This window comes from Calonectris borealis, chromosome 6, assembly GCF_964195595.1.
Source record: "Calonectris borealis chromosome 6, bCalBor7.hap1.2, whole genome shotgun sequence".
Classification (NCBI taxonomy): domain Eukaryota; kingdom Metazoa; phylum Chordata; class Aves; order Procellariiformes; family Procellariidae; genus Calonectris; species Calonectris borealis.
This window is the reverse complement of record NC_134317.1, coordinates 29,513,512-29,535,880: the sequence shown is the minus strand read 5'-3', so window position 1 is coordinate 29,535,880 and position 22,369 is coordinate 29,513,512. Positions and strand designations below refer to the sequence as shown.

The following is a 22,369-nucleotide window of genomic DNA, read 5'->3' as shown; positions in this document are numbered from 1 at the left end:
AACCAGATGTTTGGAACTTCAAAGGAGAGAAAACCAGCTGCAAGTGAACATTCATCAATCTCCACTCTTCAGAGGAAAAATTTTGGCAGGTCTTTGAAAGAAGCCAATTGCTGACTCCTGCTTCCCAATTTTAGAGTTACTAGCCAACTAGTTTTTAAGCCTAGTTGCTGTTAAGTTACCTGTTTGACTCAGTAATTAAGATGCTTGTTGCTGATAAGCAGTAGCAACAGCTGGGCAGGGTACACGTGGGCTTAGGCCCTCACTTGAAAATATTTTCAATCAGCTTGTTTTAATCCACCTCTTCATCTTGTTCCCAAGCAAGTGCAATTGCGTGGGTTTTCACAGCCAGTTCTGTAACGTGCCTGGGTCCTCCCAGCAAAGGAGGGCTGTATCTTGGTGTTGTCAAGGGCTGCTGCATGTAGCCAGCCTGGATTTAGCATGCAGATAATGCCATGGGCTATCTCTGCTCCCCAGGTTGCATCAGGGATATAAATGCTTTTTACAACATGGTGAATCCACAAGATTACAAGCCCTGCTCTGACTACAAAGCTGAATGCCTGTACATCAATAAAGCTACGAATATTTATGACTTGGCAGTTGAGTTTTAAACATTACAATGTGCAAATGATTAGACAGCCACACTGGGAAATGACCATAAAGCACCCTGCCTGGAAAAAACATGAGCTGTTGCTGCTGATATTGAAACTGAGCGTGGACATAGCTGTAACAGAAACTTTGGCCCAAAAATAGCACAAGAAGTTGAGGATGCCAAACCCCTCTTATTCTCTGATTTGGAGGAGTGCAATGGATGGGCTGACATGTACATGGTCAGAGGTCTTGTGCGACTGCCTCCCTTTGCAGCAGTGATGCAGCGCTGTGATGCACCAGCCAGCAATGGTCCGCAGAGATCTAGCAGCCAAAAACTCCCGGGACCTGCAGGAAGCAGCGATGTGGGAGCTGCCCGACCACTTCTGCATGGAGCCTCAGCTCCCACTGCTTGCATGAAAACCACAGCGCCTGCTTCTCCTACAACATCCCAAAGATGTTGTAAAATTTAAATTGAGATCTAATCTTGATTTAAAGTTTAGATCATTTACAATGGATTCCCAGTCCAGGGGGAGATTTGCCATTGACTTCAAAGGTGACAAATGATCATTATTAATGGTGTGTACGTGTGTTGTGTGATTTGCTGTTAAGTGTTTGTAATGCATCTCACAGCACATCACAGGAGAAAAGGGTAGTAAAGACTCTACAAAAGGGTGGAAAAAAACTCTGTCTTTTAAGCTTCCTAGAATGGGAATTCTTACAAGAAAATGCCTTCTACAGATGTGTTTATAAAATGGAAATCATACCTCTTCATCACTGACATCTGGACACCAGATTCAGATTTAAGCAGATTATTAAAAAATAAAATAGATAAAAAGGGACAACTAGCCCCTGGCATTGAAATGCTAGCATCAGACCCAATGAGCTGTTGGGTGCGTTTTTGGCTTTTGGGGATGAAACTATGGAGCAATCAATCACCATTGAGCCTCAGAGGGTGAGAGGCACAACCTCTACTGATCCCAGTGAGTGTGTTAGACAGTTTTCACCTCTGTCTTAAAAACAATGGTGGCTGCAAGGCTTGTGAAAAACAGGTGGGTAAAGTGAGCAAACTTCCGTGGTCTTAGGGATGTTGTAGAGACACCGTAGAGTTAAATCCCCAACCTCGTCTGCAGAAGGATTTCCACATGGGGTTCAATGAAAGAGGCACAGTTGTTTTTACAGCAAAGCCTTATTGTGGCAGCTCAAGATACCTGTACTGGTCACTGCACCCCTCTTCTGCACCTCTGCTTCTCTTCCTACTTTTTGCCTTATCCATTTGGATTAAAAAGCCCAAATGTTACCTAACAGAGAGACCGGGAAAGCCTGCACAACATCCAGATAAGAGATCTGAAAGGAGGGCGAAGGGAGCTGGGGACAAATCCCGCATGGGGCTCTGTGAAAGCTTGGATTGGGGTCCAAACATCCTGCATCAAGGACAGTTCTTTTTAAGGTGGAAGTAAAAAGATGGGGTCAGGCCACACTGCAGGTCCTGCCTTTATGGCTGCAGTCTCCCTGCCACAGCATGTCCCTGAGGTGGGACAGCAGGGAGAGAAACAACCTTACACTTGCACCTTGCTGGTTTAGTGCCTGCCGCAGCCCCGATGGAGCCAGGGGCAGAGGCGCAGGGGCTCCTACCTGTCCAGTTGCAGCCCAGTACCTCCAGGCGCATTCCTATTCCCGCTGGGGACCACCTCTCTGGGTGCACTCGGACATACTGGGCAGGAACAGGGTCAAACCTCCGGACTTCAGGGATATCGTAGTGGATGTTGCCTTCAAAAAGCTACAGGGAGAGACAAAAGGAAAGTGATGTGTGCATCCCATACGCTCTCCACCAGACTTGATAATTTGGGTCTGGCAGGATGCAGCCACAGTTTGAAATAGTTTAGCTGTCCGACTCTGGGTCATCAAGTCCAGCTGAGCAAAAATTGGGCTGTTCCTCCTCAGTTTCAAGAGGACCAGACAGGCTGTTTCTAAGAAACTTGCACAATCTCTCTTGGCCTCTGCTTTATATCCAGGGGTCAGATTCTGATCCAAGCCATGCAGGGGAAGCCTGGGGAACATCCACTAACTTCACATATAAGTAAGATCAGATTTGTCCTTTGGCAAATAAAGAAGCTACTGCATGTTCTAGGATAGTGTAAATGCTCAGTTTTCCTCACAGTCCAAGTACTGCTGCTTTTCAGCTTACGTGCACGAACTCAAGTCTGTGGGGAATAAACAGAGGGCTATAGATAGCATCAGGCTTTCTAAGACTCATTTGTAGGATCAGAAGAAATTAAAACTTAGCCAAATTTTCAGAAGCAGGTGAGTTTGCATAAAAACAGAACAGGCAGTAGCAGAGAATTCATTTATTCTTCAAGCCCCCTGCCACTCCCATACTGCTAAGCAGAAAATTATGGGGAACTCCAATGATATGTGAAAAACACGGGGAATTTCAGGGTCACACCAGTGTCGCAAAAGGGACTTCAGATATAGCAAATTTCCCAAAGAGAAGTTATGATTCATCTTCCTCTTCCAGAGGTGCAAGCTGCAACAGCAACACCTTTCCCCTTAAAATATGCAGTTAGTATGTGTCAAACATAATGGAACATACCATCTTGTGGGCTCTGACCTGCAGGAGCTGGGAAGACCAGAAGGTGATGTCCACATCCCCAGACCTGGTCCACAATAAGAAATGAAGGGAAATTGCCATCCCTGGGCAAGGTGGAACCTACAGCCTCTAGTACAGCTTAGGAGCAGGACCGGGAGACACAACCTGGGATTTCATGGTGACAACCCAAACTCCCAAGGTCTCTGTGGGGAGAGACAGCTATTTCCCAAGACCCTATCAGGCAGACTGAGGATAGCTAGAAACATATCTGCTTTTGCAGCTGCTCCAGGCAGTGCCTACCTTGGCTTGCATTGTTTTGGGGTCCTGGATGAAGTCCCAGTCCTTTCCATTCATGCTGTAGGCCACCTTAAACTTCTTCACGAAGGAGCGGGACTCGGTGGTGGTCACGCTGTCCCCTCCGCGAGCCCCCTGGATAATGACGCCTTTGATATTCTTTGGGACGCCAAGGTCCACCTGCAGCCACTCCTCCCCAGGCTGGGCTTGGGGGACGCGGGGAAACCAGCCCGAGCGGCTGCTCACCAGGCGGGCCATGCTGGGAGACCAGTCGTAGCCTCTGATGGAAGAGGCTGAGATCTGCGAGTCAGGGATGAGGCCGGAAAGCATTCCCAGCAAGTTGGAGCAGGGTGAATCTGCAGGGAAGGAAAGGGCATGAACAGCTGGGGCAGTTGAAGGGAGCGCTCGTGGTTTTCCCTGCAGGTTTAAGCTCTAGGCACCAAATCAGCACCAGCACTGGGCATTTCCCCCTTGCCTCCCCGGGGCCTGGGTGCCTGTTCCCCCAAGTCCATCCCTTGGGATTGGTGCCTCCAGGTTGCTCACAGTGTCACCATTCCCACCCCAAGCATCCATGACAGCTGCAGGGGACAGCACCCTGGGACAGGCTGTTGGAGGGACAGAGAGGAGGGCTGAGGCCGAGGGGAGGAGGGGACCCTCACCAGTGATGCGGCAGCCATAGAGTTCCAGCCTCAGGGCGATGCCGTTGTGCCAGCTCTGGGGACGGATGCGCACGAAGCGTGTGAGCACCGGGCTGTGGATCTTGTTGAGAACCACCTCCGTGGCATCCTCGTTGGCCTGAAATGTCTGCAAGGGAGATGGGGCACAAATACGGTTACCGTCCTCTCCGGGCAGAAAGGAATAACCAGATCAGCAGTCGAAATAATCTCAGCAGGGAAAACTGAGGAGAGGCTTTCTGGGCAGGGTCAGACTCTGGCCAGGGCAAGCACCCAGGGCAGGCAGGGAGAGCTGAGCCACTGGCAGGACAGCATGGTGGATGGACTCGTCCATCAGGCAGGAGACTCAGGATCTTGCTGCCCTGCTGCCTCCCACAGCACCCCGAGGCACCTCAGACTATCAGAACACAGCTGCTTCGAGCTCACCCCCAAACCTAGAGCCGCTCCAACGCAAGAGGCCAGTTGTCCTCGAACACTGCGTGAGGTTGTGCCTCCCCTCCGCGGGTAAACGGGCTAACATACTGACACGCACCGAGCTCCACCGGGAAGCATCGTGTGCAAGCACGAGCGGGGAGGATGCCGCCGCTGCCTGGGGCAACAAGCCACCGTCCCAGCCAGCCCCTCGCCCTTGCCTCTCCGGCGCACATGCAGCCCGCCACACAGAGACAGCTTTTTGGGAGAGTTTATGATCCGACATGATATGAAAAGCCTGCTGCCTTACCAGATGGCCATAATCAATAACTACCAGATGGACATTAGATCCACCCCTCTTGCCCATTATTTTAATAGGCTGGACAAGGATTGGGTACTTGTGTTTCTGTTTCAGGCTGCGGAGCCATAGCAGGGAAGAAAAGGGGGAAAAGAGGAAATAGCCAACCTGAGGGTAATTTTCGACCCTTTCTCTGCCCCAGCATAAAGCACTAAAGCTCACAGACTGAGGCTGCAGGCATTGCCTGCTTTCTCTCCAAGCACGCAGGCTCTCAGGACAGGGCTAGAGCATCCTCCGATCTCAGGAGCCGCATCCGCACTGAGATGTTGGCTGGGCATTTCTGCAGGCTCCTACCCTGCATATGCCCTACTAAGCACAAGAGCTCCCACTAAGTTTATCTCAGAGCGAAGCAGGAGAATGTAATCTCTGGCACGGATCTCCTTCTGTCGGAGGCAAGAGTCAAACAATTCAACTGCAGGTCCCTGTGATCCGGGATAAAAAAAGGGGTAAGGCTGTATCCTGGCCTCTTGCCTTGAATAGCGGTTAAGAAGCATTTTATAAGCCTCCCACTGCTCTAGGCCTGCAGACGGCACACGTTACTGCTCTTCTCCCAGGATCCAGCATGCCAGGGCGTGCAGAGGGTGTTCCCAGAGAGGGACAGCGGCTCTTTGCAGCACCACAACCAGCTCTGGGTTGCCCCTGCGCATCACCGTCCAGCCCGGGACAGCGGCACTCCCGCCAGGGCAGGGAGCAGCCACCCCACAGAGGGCCTTGGTTGCAAATCTGGCTGGTAATTGGGATTTGGGGTTGATGTGAACTTGAGCAGAAATGCTAATCTGGAGAATATACATCATGCTGCTACCGTTTAGCAACACAGCATGGTTTATGTGTTTTTAATATCCTATTTTATCCTGTCTGACCCCACTTCCCATCCTTTTCCTTGCTCAGCAGACACCAAATACCCTTTTTTCCAGCAGGAGGGCTATAAGAAGAGTGGTTACTGCGAAACACTCTCCAGGCATGCGTGTGTGTGTGCATGTGTGTGTGTGTGTGTGTCTTGTAAACCTGTGGGAACACACACACACACACACACACAGGCTGAAAGGATACATTTCCACACCACAGCAAAGCCTCCAGCTTTATGTCAACACAGAAGCTGACACACAACACCTTACCTCTGAACCTAACACCGGAGGACAGGAAATGTTTATCTTAGCCAGTGCAACTATTTTAGCACGAGGAGCAGCACGTCAGGTCAGCCCAAAGGTCCCTCTGTTCCCAGGGGGCAGCTCCTGATGGTGGCCCCAGCAGATGCCCGGGGACAGCAAGCCTGGGGGAGTCTTCTCCTGGCAACCTCTCTTCGCTTCCCGCAATCAGCAGTTTGAAGACTCCATGAGCCAAAGGTTGCATATGGACCAGCATGTTTAACAGTCACTGACGAGGGTTGTTGCTCTTTTTGGTTTAACATATTTCCAGTTTTGTTCTTTTTTAGCTCACTTCGCACATACGAGCACCAGGGGCCAGAATCCAAATTTACACCAGCGTAATTTGTTGCTGACTTCTGCAAAGTCAAGCTTGACAGAAAGCAGAAGCAGGACCGAGCCCAAAAACTTTATCACTACCACATGCATTGCTGAAAGCATCTCTTACACAACCTTAGTCCCAACCACCTGCTTCCAAGGAGAGCAACCTCAATTCTGCTTTAGATTTGGGGCCCAGTAAGTTCCTCAGACTAGATCACATTCAACAAGCTACGTAACTCTGAATCGGGGCCTTGACACTCCAGACTGCCGGATTATGAGGGCAGAAATGGCACCTGACTTCCAGCTCTAGCATCAGCCGCATTGGCAGGATCTGCCCCAGTGAACCTTGTTTCTGAAATGCCCCAACTGATCATAGCAAGTCATTGCTTCGCACCCCGTCTAGCACAACAGAAAGGGGCCATTTTCAGAGGGCAGGTGCTGTTAGAGAAGCGGGGTCCTCCCGTGTGCCTGGCCTGTCAGCCTCCCTCCCAAGTGGAAATGCATCGCGAGCCCGCAGGTCCCGATGCTGCTGACTAGGGTCTGACCCTGAGCGTACGGTTTCTCTGCACCGAAAATGCCGACCCCAGAGCCCGAGCGCACCGTGGAGAGAGTCCCATTGACTTGAACAGGCTCTACATCCTGCCTCAAATTAGCACTCACGGCATGGGAAGAACTAGCAGGAAAATGTGTGAAATTGGGAGCGCCAAGAAAGCAAAGATTTCTTCCCCCTTACCAAAATAGAACATTGCTATTCCTCCCATCCTATCTGCTTCCCATCCCACTCGGCATATATTTTGAGCCAAGTCTTCAAATGGTGTAAATCAACATATCGCCATCGAAGTATAAGAAGTCACAGTAATTTACACCAGCAGAAAAAAAAAACCTGGCTGTGATCTGGGGAAATAGATATATACACACTCAGCAGAGAGCACAGATGCGCATGCACATGCACACGTGCTGAAGGGTGACGGAGACAGAAGACGAATGGGAAAACCATTAACAAATTAAAAGCACCTTTCAAGAAGCAGTCAAGGGAACTCATTTTCACTGCTGCATCAAAAAGCTGCCCATCCCCTCCCCACATACTTAATGTTTACTTCCGTTTTAGTCCAGTCGGCAGGTCTACATGTAAAATTAAATTGATAATCAATGAGAGCTGACCTGCTTAATTAATTTGCTGCAGAAAGCAAGTGGTGGGAGATGATGTCTAGGCTCGAGGAGGATTGGGCAAGTTTTCCATGTGCACGCACATGCAGGCTCCACACCAACACCTGCAAGTCGTATTTCTGACACATTGGAACCGCCACGGGGCGATGGGGGGATTTCTGAAGCTACATTAGTTCCGTTGTGCCAACGGCAGGGTTTGGAGTGAAGGGAATAAAGGACGGGGAGACAAAAAGCACCGTGAAGTCGAAGAGGCAGCGAGTCAGGGAGGGGGCAGGAGGTAACCTCTCTCCTGCTTTATTTATTGTGCTGCTTGGCCACTACGCTATTTCTTGGGGAGCTAAAGAAAGCGGCTAGGGGAGGCAGAGGAGAAGGACAAGGATGGCAGCAGCCCTGCCTTCGTCCGTATGTATGTGTCTCTCTGGACCCACTAGATTTACTGCAGGATTATGTTACTCCCGTGGAGACAGAGCCTTGGAACAGAGCATGCTAACAGGATTAGGGCGTCAGGATTGAGACAGAGAAGCATGAAGGAGAAAAGTAGGGGAGATTATTTTCCTTGTCAGATAGGGAAGGCATAAAATGGGGCATGTTTGATGGTGGGAGGATTCTGGCTCGAGCGGAGGGTGGATAGTTCTGGATTTATTAAATCCAGGAACAAAGAGGTAAAAGAAAAATGATACTTGGCAACACTCAACAAAGCACAGCCGTCTGGGCAAGGCACAGCATGCTGGGCTGGGCTTGCCAGCGCCGTGTCTTTGAGAGGCTCCACGCAGATCCGCGAGTCACCAGAGACACGAGGAGTGGCACTCTGTTAGCCTGCAAAGGAGATATCAGGCCCAGAAGTACAAAGCTGCAGCCTTCCTAGGAAAGCCAGGGCTGTAATTCTCCCCTGGTACTGCACCAAGGGTGAATGCTCAGGGCTGCCTTTCCCAAAGCCTGACGTCTTTGTCCTGCCTGCGAAAGCAGCAGAAGCAGGCTGGGACCTGGGGATGCTTCTGGGCAAACCCTCTGCACCATGATGTCTCTGCGCAGAAGCACTTGTGGCCTTCTGGCTGATTACGCAAGCTTTTCCAGAGTTTTCCAGATAAAGAAGCCACAGGACTGAAAGCTTTTCTCTCCCTCCCCAGGTGAATGAACAGAGGAGACCTCATTAAGAATTGAAAGGACAGAGAAATGCTCCTAAGGGAAGGCACAAGGGTCTCCAAAGAGTCATCCACAATATTCCCTGCCAGCACCAAACACCTCTGATGTCCCCAGCTCCGTGCACAGCTGAGATATTCAGCTCTTTGCAGCAATTCAGCCTGCCTTCCTGAGTCCACCTGAAATACCACCCAGGAAGGTCAGCTGATAACAAGCACAAAGCCATCAAAATGAGTAGGAAATGGAAAATGCACATCAGCTGGATCTTGCTGCTGTTTCTCATCCATTGACTTCTACAGGTTCTCAAAGCACGTTTCAGTTCCATCCTCCCATTTACACACTGAGCAATGGAGGCAGCGAGAGCACCCATCACATTCCCTGCCCACCCTGAATCCTGAAACCCATCCCGTCCCCCAGTCCCTCGCCACACTAGATGATCCCCGTGAGCTGATCTCTGCATTTACTAAGGTGGAGCGGCTCAGACCACACGGGAGCTGGAACCCGAGACCCTACAAAGAAGGAAGTGGATCAGAATGGATGAGCACTTTGTTTTCCAACAAAATCCTCATAGTTGAATCTGTCTGAAGAAAATGGCCAAAATCAAAAGGTCAAATCCTGCCAGGTGCTCTTTTCCTTCCTTGGGTTCAAGAACGAGTTGTTGTTTTCTAAAGACATTTGCAAACTGCTAGATAAGATCTCGGTGTGCACACTAGGGTCGGTGCCTGGAAGATAACCCCTGGAGCCATCGACCACAGATGACACAGAGGGGGATGCAACAGGGAGGGCAAGAGGCAGGGCAGCCTTTCTGGGGCAGGGCAGCCTTTCTGGGGCAGGGGTTGTTTGGCCCTGTCCCATGGGGATGTGTTGGTGGGTAATAAGGGGCGAATGTGAGGCGAATGTGGTGCTGGTCACTCTCCTTCCCATCTCCTTTCTTGGGGGACTCACAGAAGACAGCTCTGCACCTTCAGCCAGGTCGCTGGGTTAGCCTCTCCCCCTGGTCCCATGACCCGGGCAAGGACAGAGCATCACCCCCTGGACAGGGGGACGTCCGGGGTGTGCTGGGCTGGGCTTTGTGGGGAGCCGGCTGCCAGGCAGGGGGAAAGCCCTTCCCGTTTCCCTCGCTGGGACTGCCAGCGGCTGGGGCCTCAAAGATGAGCCATCACGTTTCGCCGGGAAACACCCTGGCCCCACTCTCCTCCGAAACACTGGAGGGAGGAGAAGCGGGGGGGCGAAAGAGAAGAGGTCAGAGCTCCCCATCCTCTGCAGAGAGCGCCATCCCCTCCCCATCCCTCCTGCACTCACTGGTTTTCTCTTGTTTTAGTTCCCTGATGAAGATGTAATGTTAGTTGACCCGCCTTTAACATGGCAGATCTTTGCTTTTGGCCCACACAGCTGGCAGAAATTCAGAGCAGTGTTTGATACACCCCATATGCCTATGTGTGCATGTGCATATATATATATATATATGTATGTGTATATATATGTATATATATATGTATATATCTGCGTGTATATAGAGGAATAGAGAGTCCCTGTCTGTCCACCCCCGCCCCTTCCTCCCTGCTCCTCATGGCACCAAATCAAGCTGCGGCAGACTTGACAAATCTATTTGGCATGGTTCGCTCCACCGTTGCAGCCTGATCTGTGCGGAGCGCTGCACTGACGCAGGGAGGAATCTGCACCTTGAATACAGACATCTGGGAGCTTGCCTAACGCAGGAACGGCAGGGATTCACGCGGGCGGGGAATGCGGGACCAGAGCCCCCCAGCGCCAGAGCCCCCCAGCACCTGGCCCGTGAGCGAGGGGCTTTGCTCTGGCCCCGGCTGGCGACCGGTCGTTCGGCGGGGAGGTAAAGCAGTCGCCCGCATGCAAGGGGTAGGCAAGCCAACAAAAAGCAATTACTTATCCTCCGGCCTCGGGAGGTGTCTGCTAAATTGAGGCCAGAACACGGGAACGAAGTGAGACTGGAATAAAAGACTAAAAAAGGAGAGGTTTGATTTTTCCTCTTTTTTATGAAGAGAGAAAACAGATCAGAAAAAAGCTGGTAGGACTCAAGGGCCAAATCCTGAAATGGTGGCAATTCTCGTGGCTATGGGAGTGCTTTGGGTTGATGCCAGCCAGGCTCTAGGGTCTTGCAGGAGCGATGTAAATAGGCTCAGCAGCGCTGAAACCAGCCGTGCTGTCCTGCTCCACCCTGGCCGAGGATCCAGCGCCCAGCGCCCGGGACTGCAAGGACGGGACATCTACTCTCCCCTGCAACTAAAACCACCCTCCAGGCCAGATTCCCGCCCCAGTTAGACTCCAAAAGGTAAATTTATTGCCAGTGGTTATTTGAAACACTGAACTGTGTATTTATCCCATCTCTCTGCCCGGCATGTTGCCAATCTCCCGTCTGCCTCGGCTTGCAGAAACGGTCCCAGCGAGACCTCAAACTCACCGGTTTCCACGGGGTGCCCGGGGTGAGGACAGACGGCCCTGGTTCACAGAAAGGCCTGCCACGGCCAGTGGGTCCTGGGAGAGCGCAGAGCTTCCACAGCAGCGCATGGCCACTGCGTTAGGGTTGTACGTGAGCTCTGCCATGAGCTGCGGCCCCGGAGCCAGCCCGCCCGAGGCCTGAGGGAACCCGGCTGCTGGCTCTCCTTTGGGGTGCTGGGCTCCCCTGTGCCTCCATTTCCCTACCTCTAAAATGGGACTAACACCACCTCACTGGCACGAGGTGCTTACGCGAGGAGCTTAAATACTCCAAATATTGGAGGTATGAGACCCTGCTAGGGGCCCCTCCACAGAGGGGACTCATTCTGGGAAGCAGAGTGAATTTGAACTGTGAGACACTTGTGGGGAAGGGGAAATCACACGGCCCGGAAGGGAAGGAAATGTCTGGATGAATCCTGGACAAGGCAGGCTACTGCATTTCATGACAGCAGCGCCTGTGCCAGCAAAGGGAGGGGACAGCTAATTTAACAGAAGCGCTGAGCAAGCAGAAATTGCTGGGACGTGCGTGCAGGGGAGGTGTGTGGGACCCCAGCCACCGAGTTCACGCAGACAGATTATGGCACATCAACGGGGAGGACCTACGCTGTGGCAGCAGTGCTGGTGAGCACCACAGAAGAGCAGGGAAGGGCTTTCCCGAGGGGTCCTTAACCAGGGGACAACCACACGACCAAGGCAAATGACAGAGCAGGACCAGCCTGGCACCATGGCTGCCTTAACCCCGCTCCCCATATGCCAAAGCTCCCATGCAGACCACCTTGAGCTTACCTCGCCTGGCCATGCAGCAGCACCCACCAGGCTTGGAAGGGCTGAACACCTATATTTACCCTCCCTCCCCCTCGCTCCCATCTCTGTGTGCCTCCCAGAAACACAGTGAGAGCATGCAGCAGCTCCCAGGGCTCAATGCATCCTTGCCGACCACGCCTGCTAGTGCAGATCCCACAGCTCTGGCAGCCTGAATTGCTCCTAATTATTTATTGTTCATTTTGTTCTCTGGGATGGTGCGATCCCCTCTTAGGATTTGTGCCCTTTCATTTCCAGGCCTCAATAACTCCTGAACTACAGTTTCATGTGGTTTTGTGATTGTTAACCCAGCATGCAGACGGGGCTACGGCCATAAAAGCTCAATGAATCTTGTATGGCAAAACACAGGCTGTGAAAGCATTTTCTCCTTCATTTGCAGTCAAATAACATACTCTCGCCACCACGAAAGATGCAACAGCAGCCAGGTTTTCCAAGGAATAGGGTTTCTTCATTGCTGTGCAGAGGAGAAAGGACTATTTCTGCTCAGAACACCATTAGTCTTTTAGCCCTCATCAGAAAAAGGGTCCCTCACAGATTAAACACTCTGGGCCTATAAAATCTCTCTGTTCTATTCCCTCCCATCGGCTGCAAGACTCACCAAGATGAATGCAAAAGAGACAAAAAGGCCTTTACCTTGTGGTTTTTCCCATGTCGGTACATCATCCAGTCCTCCCCATTGGTGCTGACCTCCAACTTGTAGGTACGGACATAGTAGCCATTCTGGGTTTCTCTGGAGATGGCACCCTGTGTGGCAATGGCTGTAAGCACAGTCAGGAAGTGGAGGTCCACCTTTCCAGGGGAAAAAGGGACAAGAGAGAGAATGGTGACCACCTGAGAGCCCAGGTTGGCTAGTTCCTCCCTCTGTCTCCAAGACATGAAAAGGTGTGAATTCAGTCTGTCTCACTCCATCTGTGGGCACACATTTCAACAGGCACAAATCCCTGGGCTGACTTCAGCAGGATGCTTGCAGATAGGACCGTGGGACAAGAGTAACTAAGGATCTTGGTGTCTGTCCATATGGGACCATCACAAAGCCTTCTTCCTGCCTCAGACCAAGCAGCAGGATCTGCACAGAAGCTCATGTCCATTAAAGCAGGACAGAGGCTGACTTTTTCCATGTAAAATAAAAGCATGATGTCCAATTAGCAAGTGCTGCAGTTCCTTGCTCTTTTTTTTTTTTTTTACAATGTGGGCTGAGAAAGGTCAGCAGAGCTGCCTTGGTAGCACTGCCATGAATGAAGAATGAGACGGCTGCTAGAGGCAATGACATTCACCACCTCCCATTCCTAGTGCCCTTTAGCAAGCAGTGCCTCAAGGCGATGTGACACAGCCCTGTGTGGACAGAGACTGTGGACCTAGCCAGCTTCCAGGGAAAGCCTTTGCTCTGTCAGCCCGCTACCTGACGTTAGCCTGCTCACGCTCCCTACATCACTGATGAGATAAATATTATTCTAGTTGTTTTTCCACCCGCCTCCTGGAGACTTTGGTCCTCAGGCCAGTGGCGGAGTCAGTGGCCCTTGTAAGTGGCAGAGGTCCCTCAGCTCTGTCAATATGCTGGGAAGTCCATCAAGGTTTTGGGCAGGAAGGAGGGAGTGGGAGAGGGACAGCGGGTCGAGTCAGCCTTCGTGCCGGCGTGCTAATGGGAGAGCCAGCCTGTCGCATTTCACGGAGCCACTGCAGCTCCCCTGCTGCTCACTCCCCATGAGCCACAGAGGCAATAAAAAATTCAACAAGCCTTTGGTCAAGGGTCAGTTTAACAGCGTGACACTCCATTTGGTGGGGGAAGAGGCGAGGGGGCTGGAAAGCGTGCGTACCTGGAGGTACTCTTTGTTGCTGTCCACATTGGGGGTCCAGCCATTGTCGTCACTGTTGAGCCGGCTCTGCTGAGGGGTCCATCGCCCATCTGAGTAGGTGGAGGAGGCACTGATCTGCATGTTGGAGATCCTGCCAGACTCCATCCCCAGCGGCACGTTGCACTGGAAGTCTGGAGCGGACACACACATGCACACATGCAGATCAGCTTACAGTCTCTGTACTTCACTCCCAAGTGGAAGGCAGCAAGAACTAGCCTCCCCAGCTAACCCCAAGCGAAGCTGCCTGCCTGGAAAGACGAACAGATCTGCACCATCTTGCAGGTTGTGTGTGCTTACAGATGGCACTGAAAAATAAAGATGGGGGAGCTTTATGTTTGCATGGCCCTCTGAAAACTAATACAGTCCAGATCTTTCTCCCTTTCTCTATCTCCTTCACCTTTGCACAGTTTAGACACAATTCTGTCCCTTCCCTCTCTCCACCTCCACCAAGATGTCCCAAGTCCCCTTGCCACAAAGTTCCCCATCTTCTTGAAGGCTGGAGGTGAAATCTAAGCACTGACAAGGCAAGGAGTATGGGCAGGCACAACAGGAGGGTGCTTACTGCTGTGCTGCTGGCAGGAACGTCAAGGCCTGGAACGGGAAGGTCTAAAGGTTTTGTGTGCGTGTGAGAGTATGGATGCACGTGAGTATGTGTCTGTGTATATATGCATGTGCTACATGTGATATCAGACCCATAGGAATTAACCAGCCAAGAATACAAAAGACTCTGGTACGCTTTCATTTGGGTTTCCTCACTTCTAAGGCTTTAAAAGTCACAATTAGCTCAATCTTATTGCACATTTCATATATTTTATGGCAGCTGTCCTGTAAAAACAATAGCAAAGAAAACATTGATAGGAAATAGCGCACGGGCCCAAGTGTGCCGCTGCTGTAAACCAATGGGGCTCCACCAAACTGCCTGTGTTTTTAATGTGGTCAAGTCAACCCCAAGTGGAAATGATGGGCCAAGTTAAGATCTCAGTGGTATTATTAAAGTTTCAATTTTACACCAGCATAAATCAAGCACAAGAGCTTGATTTCTCAAGCTTTGTGTGTCATTAACATTTTATTTCCCAATCCTTTTAAAGAACTGAATAGAAAGGGGATCAACTGAGTGTGGATATAGGTAACGGTGAAGAGCTTATTCTGTAACTCTCACAGTCTCAGCATAACATCCCTAACTCAATCACAGAGCAAGAGCCTGTAACCCAACTGCCCTAGTGCTGCACAACCCCTACTCTACCCTGCTCTCTGTCATGGGCTTTCAGTGTCGGGTCAGGGACCCCCTCTCTTTCCCTGGGACTGAGGGGTGTCCTGATGGCTTCTTCTGTTGTATCACAGGTTCACTGCTAACAGAGGTCAAGAACTGTAGCTCTGATGTAAAAATACCATGGGAAAACAAACCAAATCTTTCCTCGCCTGCAAGCATTATCACAAAGAATCAAAATGCTCTTCATTCTCAAAACACACAGCTTACTTCCTCACTCCACATCAATTTACCTCCCTTAATAAGGGATCTAAAACAAATTTTGGTTTGAAATTCTTAGAGCTTTAGGCATTTTTTAATTAGAGAGCCAAGGAATTCCAATTTGTAGTTCGGGGCTGTGAATTTTTGGAAAACCAGAGATATGGAGACAGTATTTTCCCCTGTGCTTTAATGAATCTGCTGCACCTGCTGGGCTGAAGTCTTCCTCTAAATCCTTTGGGCTGAGCACATACATGAAGGATTCTATCCCAAAAAGTATTGAGAAGACTTCACAAGCAAGTGAAAAGTCAAAAAAAGGTCAGAAAGTGTGATTCTTACTGAATCTCACTTCTGTAAGAAACAGAGAACGCACCTAATGTAACTGCTGTCTGCGTGGCCAGTAGGGACTAGCCCCTGGGCACAGACCTGCCTGCCTCACTCTCGCACGTGCCAAGGGAAAGACTTGGGCAAAACAGGTGACACGACTGCCTGAAGTCATACACACACGTTTCCAACTTACTTTCTGGGACTTCCTGCTGGATCAAGTAGTACTGAGCAGAGAAACCGTCTTTAGCCACTGCCAGGTCCGTGTGGAAGGTGAGTGAGAGGACGCCGGTGGTTGAGCGGATATCCGACGGCATCCTAGTGCCACAGTACCGGCCTATCAAGGGGCCGACTGCAAAAGAAAGAGCAGCAAAGGTAACATCTGCTTTTCCACCGGCCTCCCGGGTCACCAGCAGATTGGCATCACTCAGCAGGGATGCCTTAGCGGGACCGATCGGGATAAAAGAAAGGCTTTGGGGATGGGCTATTTTTTACATCTGCTGGCCCGGTGCCATGCAGTATGCCGTGCAGAAATATCCACTGCAGCAGGCGTTGCTCTGCAATTGCTGGGAAATGCTCCAATCTGCTCTGTTTCTCAGTGTTGGTACGCGGTAGGGAGGTCCTCCCAGCACTGCATGAACCCACTGCCCTTCCCTGAGAGAGGACCGGTGGTATCTTGGAGTGTCGCATGGGGCTTTTCAGATCAGTGGTTAAAACAGAGCAGTAGTTTGGGGTTTAATGCATGCAGCCTTCTGCAGCCGCACCATCCCCACAGCTGGCCACAGAGTGCCCCGATGGCAGGCTGCACGCTGCAGCCACATCTGAAGTTAGGCACCTTTGGTGTTCAGACACAGACTGCACAGTTTTTGAGCTTTGTGAGACACCAAGAGAGGCTGAGAACAGCAGTGCAGCACCCCATGGCTTACCCTGAGGGATGCCGTCCCAGATGTCCAGCCAGTCGTACTTGCAGTCTCCTTCCCCGCCCTGCAGCGGGTCGTGCTCGAGGTCGAAGAGCAGGAAGTGGAGGAGGATTTCTGTCTTTGGCTTGGCTATGATGGTGAAGACGCAGTCCAGGTTGTGTGGATACTTGTCAGGGAAACCTGGAGACTCAATAGTGCCGTTGGAGGCAGTGAAGTTTCTGGAGCAGTCCTCAGAGCCTGTAGTGGCAGGAAAAAACCCACAGCCTTAGCAACAATGCAGCTTAATGCCAACAGCTTGACACACTGTGGAAACTCCATTTTGAGCTTAGAGGGGTTGTGTATTCACTTCTGGAAATGTCCTGTAACCCAAGAGCTGTGTGAATTTCTGCAAGGACCAAGAGGGTGATTTTCAAAGCTTTCCACAGCTGGAGAGACAAGGTCCGTCCATTCACTGGAGTGGAGAGCATGTGTCTAAATCCCTCAGACAGTTCTGCAAATGTAACCCGTATGCCACTGCTGACTCCCCTGCCAATTACTCCAGAAACAAGACTAGGAGAGTGATCCCATCCAAAGCCATGGCTGCGATTTGGCAGGTCAGCACCCTGCCATGTCCCCCATGCCAGTGGTGGCGGGCCTGGTGGGGAAGGGAGACCATGACGAGCTGGGCTGGGCTTCCCCTGCCAGCTCTACCCACTGTCTGCCAGGCTCCCCAAAAAGTGACCTTCCGGGAGACCTGTGTCTGCCACCCCAAAGCCCAGTGTGCCGGGGGCTGTCGTACGTGGTCCTTGCTGGCGCGGCTGCCACCCGCCGGCCACACTGGCAAAGGGCCACAGCAGCTCCAGGTCTGATGGTTTGGGGAGGGGGTTGTCTGGGAAGGGGCAGAGCGGAGTAATGACAATGCCACCTCTTTGGAAAAAGAGTGCAACCACTCCCCCTCCGGCATGGACATCTGTGCCTCAGTTTCCTCTTAAGAAAATCAGGGAGCACAAATATTTACACAGTGAGAGGGCCCAGGGGAGGGTGCCAATGTCTCCACTGTTAGCTGGAAATCCTCAGAAATCCTCGGGAAGCATGCAGTTAGCCCGCAGACCCCCGAGTCCCACGGAAAGGATGAGGGGCAGCTCCAGCATACGTCCCCGCTCCACGGCGATGGCAAGAGTGGGGGTAATGGGGGGCATCTCTGCTGAGAGGAGGAACAGAGCCCTCTTTCTTACAGACTGAGCCGTCCGCACCAGAAATGCAAGTTATTTCTAACCTTAAGGAAGACCTTTGCGTGGCGAGGAGGGCAGACAATGATGCCTCTTATTTATTGCTGACCTCAGCACTGGCCTCGGCTGCAGCCGGGCCAGCTCCATGCCCCCTCTCACACAGCCAAGGTGCCTCGGGGTGGCTGGGGAAAGGGGAATTTGTGCCGTATTCATACCACGGTGACTTTGAAACCGCTGCGCTGTGGAGACAGGACAATAGGCAACAGAAATCTGCAGCCTGAAGCTATCAGAGGCGAAAGGGGATGTTAGAGAGGCTGCCGGCCGTTGCTGCAACCCGGCGTTAGCATTCACAAAGGTTTCTGCTTTGGTTTTACTGGGACACTCTCCTTCTCCTCTACGAACCCTTCTGCTCCAGCTCTTCCAGGCAGCACGAGCCTTCCTGGGACTAATGGGAGACTTGTTATTCAATTCAGCATTAACCTACAGGAGTCAGGCCAGCAGCCCGCAGTAATAGCAGGATCCCGGCACTGCATTACGCAGCGCCTAGCTGGAGAGCTACTCAGGAGAGGCTCTTAATTGACTACCTAATGAAGCAGCCAGCTTCTCTGGTGCGAACCTGTGGGGCAAAACACAGAGGCAAAAAATAAGGCCAAACACAAATCACAGCGTAACACCGCGAACAGGGATACGGGTGTACTTCATTCCAAACAGCTCGAAAGACAAATAGATAAATAGGGAAAATAACACAAGCTCTGAGCTAGGGAGAAAATCCAAGACTAAACCCAGAGTCAGGGACTGTCCTCTAGAGACCGGAGAGAGACATAACTATGTCAACTGCATTAGACAACAACAGTTTCCTCATGTGGGGCTCTTATCGCATTGGGCATCTTTGTCTACAGTTTGGCTGATACCAGCAAACACAATGATCAGTTTTTTTATAAGGAAGCTGTAGCTAATCAACGGGAGTCATGCTGGCTTCGGCAGCACGGACCAGCCTGGGAGGAGGCTTTGATGCCCAGTGCTGGAGAGCGCAGGCCAGCTCTGCCAAACTGACTCACAAAGTGAGCAGCAGGGAGGCTGGACCAGCCAGGGCAGGCGGCTCTTTTGTCAGCCCACAGACCGCTGACTGATACCCATCAGGGGATTCAAAGACTGGTATGCAGTTGTTTGTATGCAGATTGTTCCTCTCTCACACCGTGATAAGGGAAATTTAGCATAAGGTGTGGAAATAAATGCTCAGTTAAAAAGAGTTGGTTTTTTAGGTCATCTTTGAGAAAGAAAGAAGCTGCAGCTACACTGCCTTTACTGATGTGGACAATGACAATCCGATGACCTTTAAAGCTGGTGACACCCTTGCTGGCTACACTGACAGCTCAGAAGGAAACTTTGCCCGTGCCTGCCTGCCTGCAAACCAAAGGCAGGGTTTGCCTGTACTGCGGTGGCTCCGCAGCCAGTGCTGCCCACCGCCCTCCCTGGGAGCCCCGCAGGCAGGTGGGCTGGGGGTGCTCCCGGACCACGGGCTCATCCCCGCTCCTGTGCCAAAACCTGCCTTGCAGGGCTGGATTTCATGGGCTGTGGCCGCAAGAAAATGTGGCTGTGTCTGGAGAGGATGGGGTGGCTAAAGGAGCCCAAACACCACTTCAGACCTGAGGGCAGCTCTGCATGGACCTACACAGAGGGACACAAACTCGGCTCCAGTCTCCATCTAACATCTGCTCTCTCCCAGAGCAGCCCTTGCTTCCTCTGCCTCCCTACCAGCAGCAACAAAATCTTCTTTTCCCATGAATTTGGACTTTGCTGGCTCCCAGCGAGGCAGACGGGGTTCCTGCCTGCCGTCCTTGCCCACCAGCTGCGCTCAGCCTGGCCCAGCCACTTTAGCCAGCTGGACCACTCCACGTTGCCCCATGCCTGACTCAAGGCGTGGACCCGATGTGAGGACAAGCACAACCCAGCGCAGTCTGCTGGGCTCAGAGGGGGTGTGTGAGGGAGGGAGAGGCAAGGGAGGATGAGGTGGGTCGGCAGTCTTCCCACCTGAACACAGGCGTTCTTTGCCATCCTCCGTGCTGGCAACTGGCCTCAGCAAACCCCAGTAGCTGGGTGAACCACTAAACTCTTTCAGGACTAATCTGCATCCTAACCGTTAACAAAGAGCGGTGGTGAGCTGGCTGCACCACAACAGCTCAAAGGCCGGTTATACAGCCCAGGAAACCACCAGGAACAGCACTTTCCTCATCCACCTGAACCTCCAGACACCTCTTGTCCTCACCATTTCACAATGAATTTGGGGAGTCCCATTCCCACCCTCTTGTAGCAGACTCTCCACATTCACATCTACCTGTGATGGGGTTGCAGGCTGCCTGCGCACCTCTGCCTGCTGCACAGCTGGGCAAGAGGCCCTGGGGCACTGGTGCCTGTGCTCCCTGCCTTCCCTATGAATAGGCTGGGTAAGTGACCCTGCTGTGCTCCTTTCTGGTTCTTCACCAGGTGCGGGCATTTTTTTCGTGCTGGATGCGATGACATGAAAGTCGCGTGTGTGTTTTCTTCCAACGCACCACCAAAAGAATGTGGGCACAGGGTGGGCGCCTGCATCCCCGTGCAAAACACACTCTTGCTCTCTTGGCATGCAGGCACACCTCTCACCCGCACACACAGAGCACACGCAGAGCGGGTTTTACTTTCTCAAGCCTCCTTCTTCCCAGACACAGTTCTGGCAAATATTTAGACACAAACACTACTAAAAGGCCTTCAAGCAGCTTCTCCTTTCCTCAATAATAGTTCAGTATTAAACAGAATTATGAATAGTTCCTCTTACATCTGCCTGGAAAGGCACCGTCTCAGCCCTTAACAGCACTGCTGACAGCAGCCCCTTGAAAACCAGAGCTCCCCAGTTACAAACAACACTTCCAGGGAGAGAAAACACAGCGTCATTGATCAGCCCTGAATCGCAGCTCCACAGGAGGGGGAGCTCCATGCGCTCCTAACCGAGGCACAATCCCCACTTAGCCCTAACAAGCTCCACACATGCCAAGGAGAAAAGATACACGTTTCTAGTCCTTGAATACAAGAGAGCATTTAAGGAGGAACCCTGCTTTTGATGCCACACTGTGATACAAAAATGCACTATCATGCACCACTAACATCTTTACCTTCTTGGAAATGGGATGCAACAGATTTGCTTAAATTTAAAAAAAAAAAAAAAAAAGAGACCTTTATCTCTGGAGAACATGCTAAAAATCATATTGAAAAGGCGGTCAAAGACATCTCCTTGTGAAGATCATTGTGCAAAGAGCCTGGGAGACAGGCACTGACTCAGACACTCACCTGTCTTGTAGATCTCATAGCGCAGGGAGAAGCCGGCACCTTGCCGTGCATAGTCCGAGGTGAACTTGATATAGAGAGAGGGGCCAGAAGAGATGATGGTAGGAGGTGCTATGTTCCCACAGTGCTTGCCCAGCAGGTCTGCCGCTTCACTGTCCCCATCTCGGATCTCGATGTAGTCATACCTGTGGAGACAGGTGAAATGGCAGTAAAACCATCTGTGAGGGAGATGCTTCAGGATGCCAGGAACAAACACAAAACACTTTATATCTGTACATTTCACAGAACATCTTCCAGACAGGTACCTGGGATTCTGTCACTCACTCCACACCGCACACCCCCCAATATGTTTTTTCCCTTTTGTCTCTGGCTACCTTTAAGTCCCTTCGCCTGTTGCTCCTCACATCATTAATTTATTGCAGCTACATCCACTTCAACTTCAGAGCCAACACGCCAAATTTAGGACACAATTTGCCTCCATTTCCACAAGACTCCTTCAGCATGGGGAGAAGCTCAGGTACAACTCTCCTGGGGCTGCTCTCCTTCCCTTACCTCTCTCCTTAAGTGCCATCGTGCCACTTAGCGCAGCTCAGTTTTATCCACTATCCAGGTGGGATCTGGCCAAGCACGCACCACGCATTAAATAAATAGTCAATGTTCAATCCACATGAGCGGGTAGCTATTTCGTGCACTGTCTGACACCACAGTGGTCCTTTAACAAGCGTGGCTGGTACACTTACTGAGCACTTGGACAGTAATACTGATCCTCTTCTATTAAGTGCTATCAAAGATTTCTGTGGATGAGAAGTGCTGCGTAAGACCTGGGTGACCACATTCACTATTGCCTTATTCTTGTACACCCTGTAACCACAACTTGCCTTTGCTAAACCCTACCTGGTGACGCCCCACCTGCCCATCGGCATGGCTCCTGGGCGTCTGAACTGTCTGGGGGAGGAATCTGTAGGTTTGGAAGAATTGCCTCCTGGTGCAGAGACAAAAGCGTGTTGCAAAGTCTGGCCGGAAGGTGAAACTCCCACAGATTCCTTCATATTTTCTAGGCCATGACTAATGGCAAGGTAGTATCAGGCTCTGTGTGCTGTGAAGAAACGAACAGCTTTTACGTGAACATCTTGTTCTTCAGCTGCCTGCTAACACCCGCGCTCTCCCGCCCCTCTTCTCCTCTCTGGCCAGCATGCTGCTATTTACAGAAACTGCCCATCTCTCTTCGAGAGATTCGCTTTGTTTATTCGCTTTGTATCAACCTGTTTGAACAACATGCTACAGCTCTTCTCACGGGGCCAGGGC

At 51.4% G+C, this 22,369-nt stretch overlaps 1 protein-coding gene across 2 annotated transcripts in view; it reads right to left on the bottom strand.

Annotated features, from left to right (window-relative positions):
- NRP2 (neuropilin 2) overlaps nucleotides 1-22,369 on the bottom strand; it is a 90,721-nt gene that overhangs the window by 40,004 nt on the left and 28,348 nt on the right. For both annotated transcript variants that reach the window (XM_075153429.1, XM_075153430.1), the window contains exons 3-10: nucleotides 21,068-21,249; nucleotides 16,545-16,775; nucleotides 15,815-15,970; nucleotides 13,791-13,960; nucleotides 12,610-12,765; nucleotides 4,129-4,273; nucleotides 3,476-3,825; nucleotides 2,221-2,365 (exon numbers count right to left, since the gene is read on the bottom strand). In XM_075153429.1, the coding sequence (XP_075009530.1) occupies nucleotides 2,221-2,365; nucleotides 3,476-3,825; nucleotides 4,129-4,273; nucleotides 12,610-12,765; nucleotides 13,791-13,960; nucleotides 15,815-15,970; nucleotides 16,545-16,775; nucleotides 21,068-21,249 (1,535 nt within the window). The remainder of the gene's footprint in view (nucleotides 1-2,220; nucleotides 2,366-3,475; nucleotides 3,826-4,128; nucleotides 4,274-12,609; nucleotides 12,766-13,790; nucleotides 13,961-15,814; nucleotides 15,971-16,544; nucleotides 16,776-21,067; nucleotides 21,250-22,369) is intronic.